This window comes from Lutjanus erythropterus, chromosome 11 (assembly GCF_056507025.1).
Source record: "Lutjanus erythropterus isolate fLutEry1 chromosome 11, fLutEry1.hap2, whole genome shotgun sequence".
NCBI lineage: Eukaryota > Metazoa > Chordata > Actinopteri > Lutjaniformes > Lutjanidae > Lutjanus > Lutjanus erythropterus.
The window spans coordinates 20,326,199-20,340,158 of NC_139327.1; the positions used below are offsets into that span (position 1 = coordinate 20,326,199).

Below are 13,960 nucleotides of genomic sequence, written 5' to 3' on the forward strand. Positions count from 1 at the left end.
ATATTGCAATTTATTTGTAACCCCTGGCATTGTCTACTTCTCCCTTTGGTGATCCTTGTTCTCTGAACCAATGCAATAATTTTTTCATACCACTGCTGTTATGTTCTCTTCTGTCTAAATGACTCCACCAACACCTATACCGTTCTGCTCAGTGGTCACATTTACCTCCACAAACCTGTGCATGCTGCAGTGTCAGTGTTTACTATGTTTGTTTTTTTTTTCCATCCGTATGTTATGTTTTTTCTTGGCCCATTTGCAATCAAAATTCAGATCAAAGGTTTGGATATTAATTTAAATACTACTCAGTAGTCAATTCTACTTTTAAAAGCAACAAAGCAGATTACATAGTGAAATGCATACTTAAGTATGAGTTAAAGTATAGGCTTGAAAATAAACTCATAACTTAACATGTTTGATATTGAACAGTTATCATTATGTAGATTCTGTAATGATGAGGAAGAGGAAGACCAGATATATTTGTTTTTCTATCTTCGGTATGTGGCAAGTCTCTGGACCAACATCAAAAACTGGCTAAGACCATGACATTCCCTTTAAACTTGCACCTTTAAACATTATACTGGAGGTCCTGAAGAAAGACAGTCTCCAGATATTAAATACAATTACTATGTTAGGGAAAATGTTTGTATTTTTTTTCTTAAAAAATATATTGTGAAACCACTTTCTTTTGGAAAAAATATTTATCCATTACAAAGTAGGCAACATTATATGAACTGGGACTATTAAACTATTTAAAAATCTATACACGCTCCACCTATTTTAGTTTCTGATTGTATTACTGCTGCACATGTAATTACTTAAATTATTGAAGGAGTCCTTTAATTTTATTAGATTTTTCTTCTTTTCTTTATTTTTATTTTTATTTCAGTATTTTTATTATTATTGTACTCTCTTCATATTGTTGTGGGTGCTATGTGTATTATTTGGCTTTATTAAATATTTAGTTTATTGATTATTGATAGGTTAATACAGAACAGGAGTAGAACCAGTCAGCCATGTTGCTGCTTCCTTCTTTCCAGACATAAAATGTATGTTTCTACATATTCCTTGTCTAAATGTTCAAAATAAGTAAATCAAGTCAAATCAAACAAACTAAAAAAAGTACTTACATCACACAGACAAAACATCTAAATCAGCAGATTGCTGTACAGTAAGAGTTTAATATTCCATCTGTGCTACATGGTAATTACAAAAATACATTGTAACATGACATATAACATCAAATAGCATCCAAAATATTCATATAAACTTTATAAAGAGGAATCTATAAATAAGTATTTTTGGTGACAAAAAAAGCAAGCTCAGGGTGACACGTGAGGCATTCTGGGTACACGCCAGGGCATACTTTACAAAATCAGAATATAATCTGATGATCAGGTAAGTGCATGAGGGTGCGATTACTGGCTAGGGTTACGGCAGCCTTGGAAAATAGAAAAAGCCCTGTATCTATCAAAATGTTAACTGGAAGTAAACAATACTGTTGTTCATTCAACCCTTACAGTCCCAGCTCAGGTCTGCACCGCTGGGTGCCATCAGAGTCAATTTCAAGGCTGACTTAGGAAAACCACCCCTGAGTCGCGGTTACAAATGATTTAACCTAAAGCGGAGATTGAAGGCGTACACGTCTTGATTTAATGTTGTGATAACTTTTACATAGCACAGGAGGAAAGACGTTTCTGCTGCTACAGAAATTAGGCAGTAAAGGTCAAGTTTGGGGAAAGTAATATCACAGCATTAATAAAAGTACAGAATGTGTTATAATAAAGATCACACCATAATGACTTAGAAAATGAGGCAAGGAGTTTCTTTCATCCACTTCTGCCAAAACAGTTTCATAATAATACATAAAAATGAAGGCAGAAGTTCAGAAATATACTCATTTTGTAGAGGGGATTTGGTTGGATTTCTACTTAACTACATATAACTTGCTGTAGAAAAAGAAAAAAGAAACAGAAAAAAGGAAGAATTTCAATGCATTGTCTTCAGCCACCATGTCTTTCAAATGTGAGGTGAATTTGACAGCAGTTGGACATTATGACTGGGTTGCACCAACAATAATTAATTTTTAAACCTGATAAAATCATGGTTTATATGAGAGATTATATTTAAACCTCTCTTGAATGGCTGAAAATTGTTCTAGAGTCCTGAGTAGGCTAAGCGACTTAGCTGTGTATGTCAGCGATGTAATGTTTAGAACTTTTAGCTAGCGAGCATACAGTATAACTTGCTTGCATAAACAAAGTTGGATTTACTATGTGGAGATTCATTTTGTGCAACAGAGCTGCCTTTTTTGTAAAATTTTCATTTACTCATTTTAAGCCTAGTTTTGCTAAACTCTGATTAGATTAAATCGGTCTTTGTTGGTGCAACCCAGTGTCTGTATTCACAGGGCAGCCATGACCAGTCACTGGAAACACTGTTGGTAGATGGATGTTAGTGCAATCTGTCTTGCACAACTGTTGAGCAAATACGGTAGGCTTGAAAAGGTGCTCATTGGAGAAAGGCAAACAAGTAACAAAAAGTGTCCAGTACATCACAAAAAAACCCACATAAAACTGGCCAATAAAAGTGGGGAAGTGGTGTTTTTTCACTCAAATTAATCATTCCTTTCTAAAATATAGATCCAATTAAATCATATTCACCTATTTTAAGACATTTTAGAAGGCGCACCACACCTGTGTGAAAGCGTGAATGAGTGTGAAGAAACACATACATGTAGGCCTTTACCTTTAGTGTGTTAGTAACCACAGTGTAAACTCAAAGTCCGTCACACAAACACTTCTCTGCGTGGGCCTTTTTCCTGAGCAGGTTGCAGTTGGAGTGCCGGGCCGGGTAGCGGTGCAGCCGTGTGAGTCTGTGTGCTGGCATCCAGGTGTGTGTCCGGCGTGGCGGGAGGGCTGAGGAACGAGTCGTAGTCAAAGCCCTTGAGAGGCTGCAGAGACAAAGTGAGGCCTCGCCGAGCTTTGGCAGCTCTGTCTGGTCTCTCTCTCAGCTCCAGAATCACCTGGACAGTAACGAGGAATAGTGGTGGCGGAAGTATTAACAACCTTTACTCCACTAAAAGTAGTAATACCCCATAGTCCATTACAAGTAAAGTCCTCCATTGAAAATGTCACCTATCATCAGGAAAATGTACAAAAATATTAAAAGTAAAAGCACTTAATACAGAAAATGCCCCATGTAAGTGCGTACAATATATCAAATGATATACTATTGTATCTCACTGCTCTGGCATTAATGTAGTCAGTAGAATTCTGTATTTGGAATTAACCAGAATTAAATTCAATCATAAATTCAATCAACCATATTGAACATTTCTTTCAACAATCTGACTTGTGCTTTATACTAAACTAAATGTAGACATTCATCAGTTACCTCCACAGGCTGGCGCTGCAGCAGGACGAGGTCAAAGGTTGTTCCATTAAAGAAGGTTTGGCGTTTAAAACGCTCAAGGGTCCTCAGGCGGCGGGCGGGGGTCTTGCACAAAAGCTGGACAGAAACATGTATGAGGGTTATAATATGAAATCCAACTAGCTAAACTGAGCAGACAGTAGTAGTGTTGTACTACTCGTGAACAGTCTTGGTCTCCAGATCGGTCTCAAGCCCACTTTTTAAAGGTATCAGTCTAGTCTAGAAATCAACTACTCAGTTTCGTCTTGGTCTCAGACAAAGAGGACTCTGGATTTTATTTTAAGACCAGTCCAGACCATAATTTTGGGGATATCACTGAAAATGAAATCTCGTCTTGGTGTTGCCTCAGTCTTGATACACTCTGGTCTTGGTCTTGACTTGATCTCAACCCCACAAAGTCTTGTCTCTGTCTCAATAAACTCTGATCTTGATCTTGTCTTAGTCACAAACCCTCAAGGTCTTGGTCTTGTGTCAGTTTTGATACACTCTGATCTTGGTCTAGACTTGATCTCAACCTCAGTACACTCTGGTCTTTCACTCTTTGTGTAATTACCTCAGTTATTAGCAGGGCCAGCGGGGGGCTAAAGCTGAGGGGCATTTCATACGGAAAACTCCTGACTTTCCTCAGCATACTGCAGTGGTCTGATTCTGGAGTCACGGGGAACTGAGGAGAGTTTGAGGTACATGAAGACAGAAAATTCAGAGTGTTTCAATTCTCAGAAAGGCAGATTTTAGACTGTATAACACTTAAAAAAGCAGACAACCAAAAAATGGGCATGAAGTGCACATATCACTTGAAAAACATAAGGAAGTAATTCTTGTAATTATTCCTCTGATCTTGTTTGAAATATAGAAATGGTAGGGGCACAAACATGCTTTATGCCAGCTAACATTATCCAATTGTGAATTCCCCAGAAAATGTTCTTTGGGTGAAATTGTGTTGTAGGTTTGAAGTTCTTTTACTTGTACACACCCTGTAATTCAACAAATACGTAATATTACGTCACGAAGACGGCATCTAAAAGGTTTTCACACAGTCTTCATCTACGTCACTGCAGAAGTAACTGTGAGTAATATCTGTTTATCATGCAGGACACACTGAGGCCACTGACAACAAGACCTCACCTTCCCAGTAACCAATGAGAAAAGCAGAATCCCCAGCGACCACCAATCAGCTGCATGGTTGTAGGGTCCACCACTCAGCACCTCTGGGGCTGCAGAGCAGACAGAGCACGCTCACAGCACAGGATGCACGACACATCAGTGCAACAATATACTCACATCCCAGTATAATAGATTCAAATAATGCATAAAATGTTAATCATATGCAGGATTAGCTACAGAGGTGGATGTGGGTGGATGTCTTAGAATATTTCTCACCCATATATTGGATGGTTCCACAGATGGTGAAAGCTCTTCCTCCTCTCTCCAGACGACGGGACAAACCAAAGTCAGCTAAGCGCAGGTGTCCTGGAACAGACCATTTTCTCTACATCATCATGCACATGTGACATGAGTCTCTACATCCAGATTCTCCTTACAGACGCAGTTATAACTGGAAAACTATCTAAAAATTGCCATCATGATCTCATTAGCGATTAATTGCATACACAGGCTGTGCCCTCTCAGTGCCAACGCATGTACTGTTTGCATTAATGTGTATTGACTGACAGCTGTGCAGAGTCAGGATGTTCTCTGGAAGGTTCTCCTGCATACTGTACCAGAACGATGCTGCTCTCTGCTGGGCACAAGGGTTTACTCACCGTTGTCTGTCAGCAGGATATTCTCCATCTACGCAAGGAGTGCAAAAAAGACTGAATTACACATCCATCCATATTCAACAATGTACTAAATTAATCATATTAAGGAAAAGAATTGTATTTTCATTTTATTTGTTACATTTGTTACATTGTATTTTGATTTTCCTGAGCAATGCAATTATTTATTAATGAATTATGAATTATTCTCCATACCAGGTTGGATATTTAAAAAATACAAAAAAAAGGAAACTAATTAAAAGTGATGTGCAATGTCAGCGGGCAAAGTATTTTGGAAAATCTTGTTAAATGTTCGTCACAGATGGTTAAAAGTAACATTTTAATGAGGCCAACAATATATGTACTTGGAATATAACCCAAGGTCTTTACAAACATAACAAAGCAAATGAAAATAAGAATAATTTTGGACTTTTTCTAAAGGTAAGCAGAAAGAGATATTTGGAACTTTGTTATTATATTTTTGGAAAGCAAAATGCTTATTATTGACTGAAAAGAGACCTCACATATGGACAACATGAGAGTAGATCAGTCTTTTATTATTTTAATATTTGTGATATTGTATCTTTATGTGTTTAATTATTTTTTGTTTATTTACAACATTTCTATTATTATTTCCCTTCTATTTGATTCTACTTGCTTTATTTTAAACATTGTATGAGGAGACATGCTGTATACTGATGTGTTTCTTTTTGGCATTGTGATTTAAGTATCTATAAAAAATAGACTTAAAAAAGTGATCTGCAGACTGTAAACGCAAAGTTTTACAACTAAAAATGAAAACAACAGGTTGGGAAAAACACACAATATGCTTTAATTTAAATGCATTGGTATATTTCAATAAATACTACTTAAAAAATAAATGTACAAAAATATTTTAAACTAAATGGGTTAAACACAAGAATGCACCAATGGCCTGACTAACAAATGTTAATTAACAATGCATACAGACAGATTTGGAAACTTTTTATGTTAATGAATCAAGTAATCAGGTAAGAAATATTTTGAAATTATAAAGCATTCAATCTGTTTTTTACTGGGAACCATGCAATTTATTGTTTAGTAAGATAAAAATAGACTTAGATTTTTTTATAGGAATGGTGCACAAAGACTGCTGAGTTGGCTGTTCACATATGAAACATGTAAGTAGGGCAGTTACTAGAACAAACAAGGAAAAAAGCCCTTTATCAGGAAAAACTTTAGGCCCCTAGCATTTCTCTTCTTTCTTATTGCTATTCAGTGCACAATTTATTTGAAATTTACTCAGTTTTACTGACATCATGTAGTTATGTATGCATTCTGTTATAACTGTTTTTTACATTTGGTTTTGTATCTGTGTTCCTGGATGATGTTTTCATCTCTTGATCATCACTTTAAATACACGACATTTAGTGCCACGATGAAATTACATGATACTTGTTTACCTCTGTGACTGCAAGTGACGAGGACAGTGAACGGAAAACTTCTGGGTGATGTCTTGTTAAATTTTTGCTGTTTAATATATTAATTAATATTAATATATATTGTAATCTTGTGTCGGTTGGGCAAAATGTTTGACACAATATTACTTGTTAAGACTAATGTAATCAATAATATTTGTTAAAAATACATTTCTTTTTGCATGTTTGAATAAATCGTCTGTCATTTATGTGAATGACCTCCCTCTCTTACCTTCACATCTCGGTGGATGACCCCGAAGTCATGAAGAAAGCCTGTGAAAAACCAGCGAGAAGAAAAAATACAAAACTCAGCCAGAGCTAAAATGTATCAAATCCATCTCACTGTCTTCCTACTCAAATATTAGAAAACCTTGGCACTGCCTTCTTGCTGTAGGAGATCCTTTGAGAGCTCATCTCATTTTTAATTAGACCTCTTCTTATAATTACTTTCAGTTAAATACTGTTATCCAGGGAAACACCTCTAATTAGAATATTTGAGCAGAAAGGTGCAGGTGTATAATATGAAAGTAGGTTGAACAATTTCTTTTCATATCCTCCTCAGTATTATGTAGCATACACACCGAGTGCACATCCCAGCTCTGCTGCAAACACTCGTACTGTGTCCTCTGTGAACTGACCGATCATCTGCCAGTAGGTGTACAGGTCTCCGGTGCTGCAGTAGTCACACACTGCGGGAGTAGAGACAACATTATTAAAACATGTCTCTGTCGCATAATGTGAGGTGTGGGGGGTGGTGAAGGTCAGCGGGATGTGGAACACACACTGGTGAAAGAAACTGGGAAAGAGGAGTGCAACCTAGAAGTAAAACGGTCTTCCTCTACAAACAAAAGTGATTTACTGTAGTTTACGGTGTGTCAAGATCACAATTTTAAAAAATAAAGATAGAAAGTGGGTAGAAGTGCAGAGTTGAAAAGCTGTCTCAAATAATGGAGCATGCATCTCTGCTTGGCATTTTTTTTTTATTGCTGCTGCAGCAACAAAAGAAGACAGGGAAAGTTTGACCAAGACATCGCTGACTGAGCTACGATACAAGAGGTACAGCATTGCATAAAGTTTTGACCCATTGAGAACAAGTCAGTAACAATTTTCTGCAGATAAAAGCCTCTGTAGCCACTGTAGTACAGGAGGACAGCTTTATGTCAGGGGTTCTCAAAGTTTCGATACTGAGTGCCACTTTAGGGAGCTGTCATATGAGACCTGCACAGGAAAACTGTCGGAGGATTTGTGACTGGTCTCGTAATGGTGTTTAACATTTAAGTTCCCATGAATTCAAAATCATGGATGAAGTGTTTTTAATCACACGTGTATATGTGCTATATGTCACCTATGAGGCAGTATTATAATGAAAAAATGACAAAAAAGTTGCTCTGAAGGTGTTCTCTTGATGTTTTGAGTTGATCTTTTCCTGGAAAATGATTAAAAACTGCTGATGACTCATCAAGCACTTGGGGGCATGCTAAATTTGCATCCAATCAAACGCTGTCTTGCTTGAAGACGAAAAAAGAATACATTTATTCACCAGAGTGGAGAATCAACCACATATGACAGTTTAACTGATTAAAGCTAAACAGTTTCTTTCAGTTTGTTAATGTTAGGTTGTCATAACAAACACCTTATTGGCCTGGCTAATGTCAAGCTGTCATAACAAAGACATGTTTGTCTTGGTTAATATTAAGTTGTTAGAACAAAGACAAATCAAACAATGACATAACTGATCAAAGGACCCATAATAGCAACAGCCAGACACATTCATAAAGACTAACGGTCACGACAGATCTCATCATGACATGGTTATGACAGTTGTATGGACAACCCTTGAAATAAAGAGTTACCATAATTTTTAACCTTATGCTTGTTAAGGGGCCATGGCTTGACATAAAAGCTGAGAAGTGTATTAAATATGATCTATCAAAAGTGAAATGATTGAAATGGAAAGACTGAAATATAATGGGGGCTGCACAAAATGTTTTTGAGGACCATCGCTGGCCTGCAGGTCCCACTTTGAGAACCTCTGCTTTATATAGTTTTGCATTGCTCCAAAGATGCCCCATATCTACATTTATGGCTTGATGATTCAGTGATGATTCACTGTTGAAGCCAGCAGGGGCATCTCTTCTGAATGTTACACACGTGTTCTCTTGTTGAGCTGCTGCAGCGTTCAACATCTGGTCCCCGGGCTAACACACTCTCTTTTCACAGGGGGTGGGGGAGCAAACAAACTGGGTCACACTTTCTGAGTCAGTGACTGATTTGGAAAAAAGGGTAACTGCTCGGGAGGGAAGGAAAAGGGGGCAAAGCAGATACAGGATGCACAGGCAGCAGTGGACTGGGGATTGCTGGGTTGTAAAGTTCGAGTCTCTAGGCAAAACAACCAGAATAAAAAGACTGAATTGGATGTTTTTTTGTCTTTTGTTTATCATTCTGGACAAGACTACTAGAGCTGAGGTGAGAAAAGGTGGAGTGAGGGGGTTTTGGATAGTGGATCTGGGTTGGATTGGGGGCACTGGTGTCTGGCTGACTCACTAATGTAGAGGTGGCGCTGAGTCTGCCAGCAGTCCTGGAGGTCATGGACAAATGGATGGCGAACCTGACGCTGTGGGCAAAGGTCCAAGATCAACCTGAAAAATCTCAATTTTGGCCACCGATCAAAGAGACGTCCATACTTTTTTCTTACTGGGTCCAACTAGATCTCTGACACATGACTTCACTCACAACTTCAGTCACTTCAGGTCTTGGTAGTGACATTTGGAAGAAGAGCGAATAAAAAACCCAAAACAGTATCACCTACTCATACTCATTAAAGAGTGTCCCACAACATGTAAGTTGAGGTCCTTATTTTCACCCACACCCTTCTCTAATGCATAACACTACGTTTTCACATAGTTGAAATGACCAAAATGGTTTCTTGAGTCACAGTGAAGTATTAAACTGAAATATCAAGCAAGTGCAGTTTGCCACAGAGTATTTTTTTATCACCTGTGGTGGATTGTCCAACCTGAAGCAAGTTCAAGGACAGAGACCCAGATTGTTATTTTGACAGACCAAACATTTTACTTAATGTCTATGATCTGATGTTTGAATCCTTAATATAACAAATGCAACTATGCTTCTTATCTTATCCTTTATGTTCATGTTCACAGTAGCAGAGGACTTTGAATTTAATGCATAAAAAGCACAAATTGGTGCATAAAAATGATCTACAAACTGATTTCCAAGGTTTGTTCTCAATACCCACCTGGACTATAACTTCTTCTTTTGACTGCTCCAAGACCCCGAGTCTTAGAATCTCTGCTTTAGGTATAACCTGTTGGACAACAATAATACTGTGATGAATTGAGACTCAAACAGGACTGTGCTGAAGTAGTCTGACAGGCTTACAAATAGTCACTTTGCATCCTAAGAAAAAATAGTATCAAGTCATCTCAGACAGTCTTTCTTTCAACCTTAGTGAATTTTCAGACAAAGGACTCACTTTGACAGCATATGTTTTCTGTTTGGCCTTGTCCTTCACCTTCAGAATGGGTCCAAATGAACCTTTGGCGATGTAACTCAACACCTGGTGGAGCCACAAAGCAGAGACAAAGACAGAAACAGAAAACATCATTAAACAAAAAACATCAGACAGGCCAATTAGAATGGCAAAAATAATACAAGTAATGCATTATCCAGTCATATCAAGTCTTACACATTGCTGGTGTCTATGTCGGACTTAAGTTCTACCTGAAAGTGTTCATGCCCAGGCACAGTTTTGTGGGGGAATTCAGGCAGGAACATGGTGATGAACGCCGGCAGGCTCCACTCAGCTCTCAGCTTGTCTGGGCCGACTCCCGCCAGCCTTAGGACGTGCTCTGGGATGTCAGGGGCCTTGCCTTGGAGCATTCGACGGTGGCCCAGACGCAGGGCCGGCGGGGCCAGGCGACAGAGGCCTGCTGGGAGGGACAGACCCATGCTGGAGAGGAAGCCACGCCATCCAGATGAGAAGTCCTCATCCTCCTGCCCTTCAGCACGCCTCTATAAGGGGGAATGCACCAAGAAACAAGAAAAGTAACAAGAAAAGAATAGTTTATGGCTCTTTGGAGTTATTAACTTGTATTAAGGATGATTATGCTTTTGGGGAAGACTTTTGAAAAAAAAAAACACACTGAGATCTAAAAGGGCCTCATCTGTTTTCTGCATATTTTAGCCAACTCCTTGAGTCTCCAACTGACAAACTGCGGATAACACAGGAACTGTTGACTGGACAGTGTGTTGGGGCTGTTTTACGCAACACATACTGTTGTATCAACACTTATCGAGGCAGGCGTGCACTGCTAAAAGCCACTATCCTCTTTTACTTGACATTTTGGGAGTTCATAGCCCAGACACTGAAGGGCAAACAGTGCTGGTATGAGCCATGCAGGACAAAGGGAGGTGACTGAAACATGTATATAGTCACTTTTTAACAGGAAAAGTTGCCTAAGCATTGCTTTGTATACACACACTGGGGTGTTGAGAGCAAACACAGCCCCTCTACTGTTTCCAACTCTGAGGCTACACTTAAGCATCTGAACATATGCTTCACATGATCAACCATCAACCTGTTTTGTCCAAATTTACTTCAGACAGATTTCATTCACTCAGACAAGACACTAGCTAAGTAGCAAGCTACTGTATTGCCCAGATTAGCTAGCTAGTTATTCAGTGTTTTACCAACAATAGCTAACTTAGATGTCACTTTACATGTTCCCTAGCAACATCTTTTAACCCTCTTCAAAATTTGAGTTTATTTTCAATATAGACAAGCAAAATGAGCAGGACTCAATTAATTAGCAAAAAATGGGAAAACATAAACAAACAAACTTTTAAACATAAGTTAAGAAAGCATTTCATAGGGCCCAAAAGGCAATTGCTGACCTTTGCCTAGTGGTAAGTCTCAGATCTAGAGAAACCAGTTTTGGACAATCTAATTGAAAAAAAAAGAAGAAAAAAAAAGAAGAAAAAAAAAAAAAAAAAAAAAAAAAAAACAAAGAAAAGAAACATGAAAAGTTGTGGCTGGTTGGACTGTCTGAGATCATATTCATACAGCTGGAGATGCTTCACCCTCTTGCTTCTTGGCCCTGTAGTCCCTGTACATCATGCTTTAGGGATTAGTTTCTCTTCACCATTTGTACTTTCCTTTGTGATTTACCAAGAAAACAGAAAAAAACATGGTCTGCATCCAGTCTGCAGTCACTCTGTTACAGAGGCCTTCTCCCCCTCTTCCCCTGGGCTGCACAACAGATCTGCTCCTCTATGGTGCAAGATGTGTGTAATCAGCCATGCAGGATGTTATTATCATCTGAGCCAAATGAAGACAGAACACATCTATGGTCGCTCAGCAGAGATGACTGGCATCAATGCAACAACCACATGACATCTGACAAGTCACTGAGCAATATCAGGAGGGAATTTGAACTATGTGTTATATGATGTTCAATTGCCAATAGACTTTAGATGCCAATACCAGAGGTGTGGCGATTTCATCTCCAAAATAAAAGCATCAAGATTACAGACGCTTTGAAAGACAACATAAATATATTTAGACATTGCATCAAATGTCACTTTAACTAATATTCGCTACTTAACCGCTACTAATATGGCATTAACGATGCAATTTGATTACACTTTTGTTTAAAGCAGAGCAGGCCCAAGGAATAAGCAAACTAAGCACCTGCTTAGGACCCCCATGGCCACCAGAGAGCCCTTAACAGAGCTTGTTTTTTTTTGGTGATATATCATTGTTAATGGTAATCATACAAAAAACAATATTATGTTACTGAACTGGAATTTATTAATACTACTGGATTAATAAATTCTAGTTGCTTCTGTCAGAGCCGGTATTAAGTTCATGCACACAGTGAAGGCCTATTACTTTGCAAATTAACACCAGACCAGTCTTGGAAGTTTGCTACATTAAGATTGCAAACCATACATGTGTGAAAAAAAAAATTAGTATGATGTAAACAACACAGCTACAACTAATAAAATTTATAATAGGTGTGATAAATTTGCAGCATGTGCACAGAAGGTCAAGCATTAACAACAGTCAATAGTACTGGCAGCACTGAGGAGCCCCCCCTCAAGTCAAACTCTGCTTAGGACCCCATAAAGGCTTGGGCTGGCCCTGGTTCAATATGCTGCTATAGAGAGCATGGTGACTTCGCCTTCAAAGTAAAAGCATCAAGACTGCAGACAGTTGGAAGAGAACAGAAATATATTTAGACATAGCATCACATGTAATGTTAAATAACGAATATCAACTAATTATCTATTAACTATGCACTTTGATTACACTTTAGTTCAATATGCAGTTTTAGAAAACGTAAAACACTGCCATCCATGATTGGCACCGTCGCTGTTGCCTGGTGATTTCGGGAGGCAAATCATCGCCATGGAAACAGGCAACCCCGCTCGCGCGTCACACCTTAGCAACCAGGAATTTGAGTGAACTCACCTTCCTGTTTTTACTGCCGTCGGCCCCCATCATCAGTGTGACAGGACATCAGCACTGTATCCTCAGTGCGACACCTGCTCCTCATCCAGGCACTGCACGGCGGACTCGCCACAGTTTCATATGCCACACACAACACGGAGTCAAGGTTTAAATAAGATAACCAGTACCTTGCACCAGTAATGTGCAGGTGATCGGGCTATTCGCTGCTAAATGTGATAGATATGGCGACATGAAAACAAGTTAATCCCGAGTATGGGCAACGTCAGCGCAAATCCGCCCACAGCGTTTCCATCCAATGAAACTGCGGTATCCTGGTGGAGTCTTGCGCCCCCTGCCTGCTGCTCCCCGTCATTACAGCTGCACGCAGAAATGTACAAATCAACAAATTACATTATTGTTGCATCATTTTTATGGCGGATCTCATAGAGTGATTTCTAATTTGTAAAGGACAAACGAATGCGTTCATCAATAACACTGAATGTATTCCATATTCATCTAGTAATACACCTTCAGTGGACTTCTCCGTTCAATTCTTCCATTCACTTGTTCTAAAAATAAACCAGTGCATGCATAATTTCTGCTGCCTCAACATGATGTTCAGAGAAAAACCCAGCGGCATCATCAAAGGTTAATTCATGCATGTTCGTAGCATAAGCAGGGAGCAGAGTTACTAGATTTGTATTTTTCATCAGTTTTTTTACTTCTCTTCAAAGTTTTTTTTTTTTTTATTCTGTTTACTGTCAGATTCAGCAGTGGCTTTACTCATTTCAATTTAATTTTTGTATGGCGTTTTATTTTTAGTTTTAGTGTTTTTTTTAAAATTA

At 38.6% G+C, this 13,960-nt stretch overlaps 1 protein-coding gene across 1 annotated transcript; it reads right to left on the reverse strand.

Moving 5' to 3' along the window:
* Positions 1 to 2,186: 2,186 nt before the first annotated feature.
* On the reverse strand, positions 2,187 to 13,419 carry rskrb (ribosomal protein S6 kinase related b). The gene is made up of 13 exons (XM_084731228.1): positions 13,137 to 13,419; positions 10,385 to 10,675; positions 10,137 to 10,220; positions 9,900 to 9,968; positions 9,188 to 9,257; positions 7,225 to 7,332; positions 6,876 to 6,916; positions 5,193 to 5,220; positions 4,810 to 4,899; positions 4,555 to 4,643; positions 3,983 to 4,093; positions 3,394 to 3,507; positions 2,187 to 3,022 (listed from the first exon to the last, which is right to left on the reverse strand). The coding sequence occupies exons 1-13, from the start codon at positions 13,167 to 13,169 to the stop codon at positions 2,786 to 2,788; spliced, it is 1,365 nt and encodes a 454-aa protein (XP_084587354.1). The 5' UTR covers positions 13,170 to 13,419; the 3' UTR covers positions 2,187 to 2,785.
* Between the last annotated feature and the right edge of the window lie 541 nt (positions 13,420 to 13,960).

Bases quoted from the DNA above. Each gene is read 5' to 3' on its own strand.
- rskrb (XM_084731228.1), bottom strand. From the start codon at position 13,169: ATGATGGGGGCCGACGGCAGTAAAAACAGGAAG. The intron at 10,221-10,384 runs GTAGAACTTAAG...TGGCTCCACCAG, and splicing joins CTGGGCATGAACACTTTCAG to GTGTTGAGTTACATCGCCAA. The intron at 3,508-3,982 runs GTAATTACACAA...GTTTCTGTCCAG, and splicing joins TGGCCCTGCTAATAACTGAG to CTTTTGTGCAAGACCCCCGC.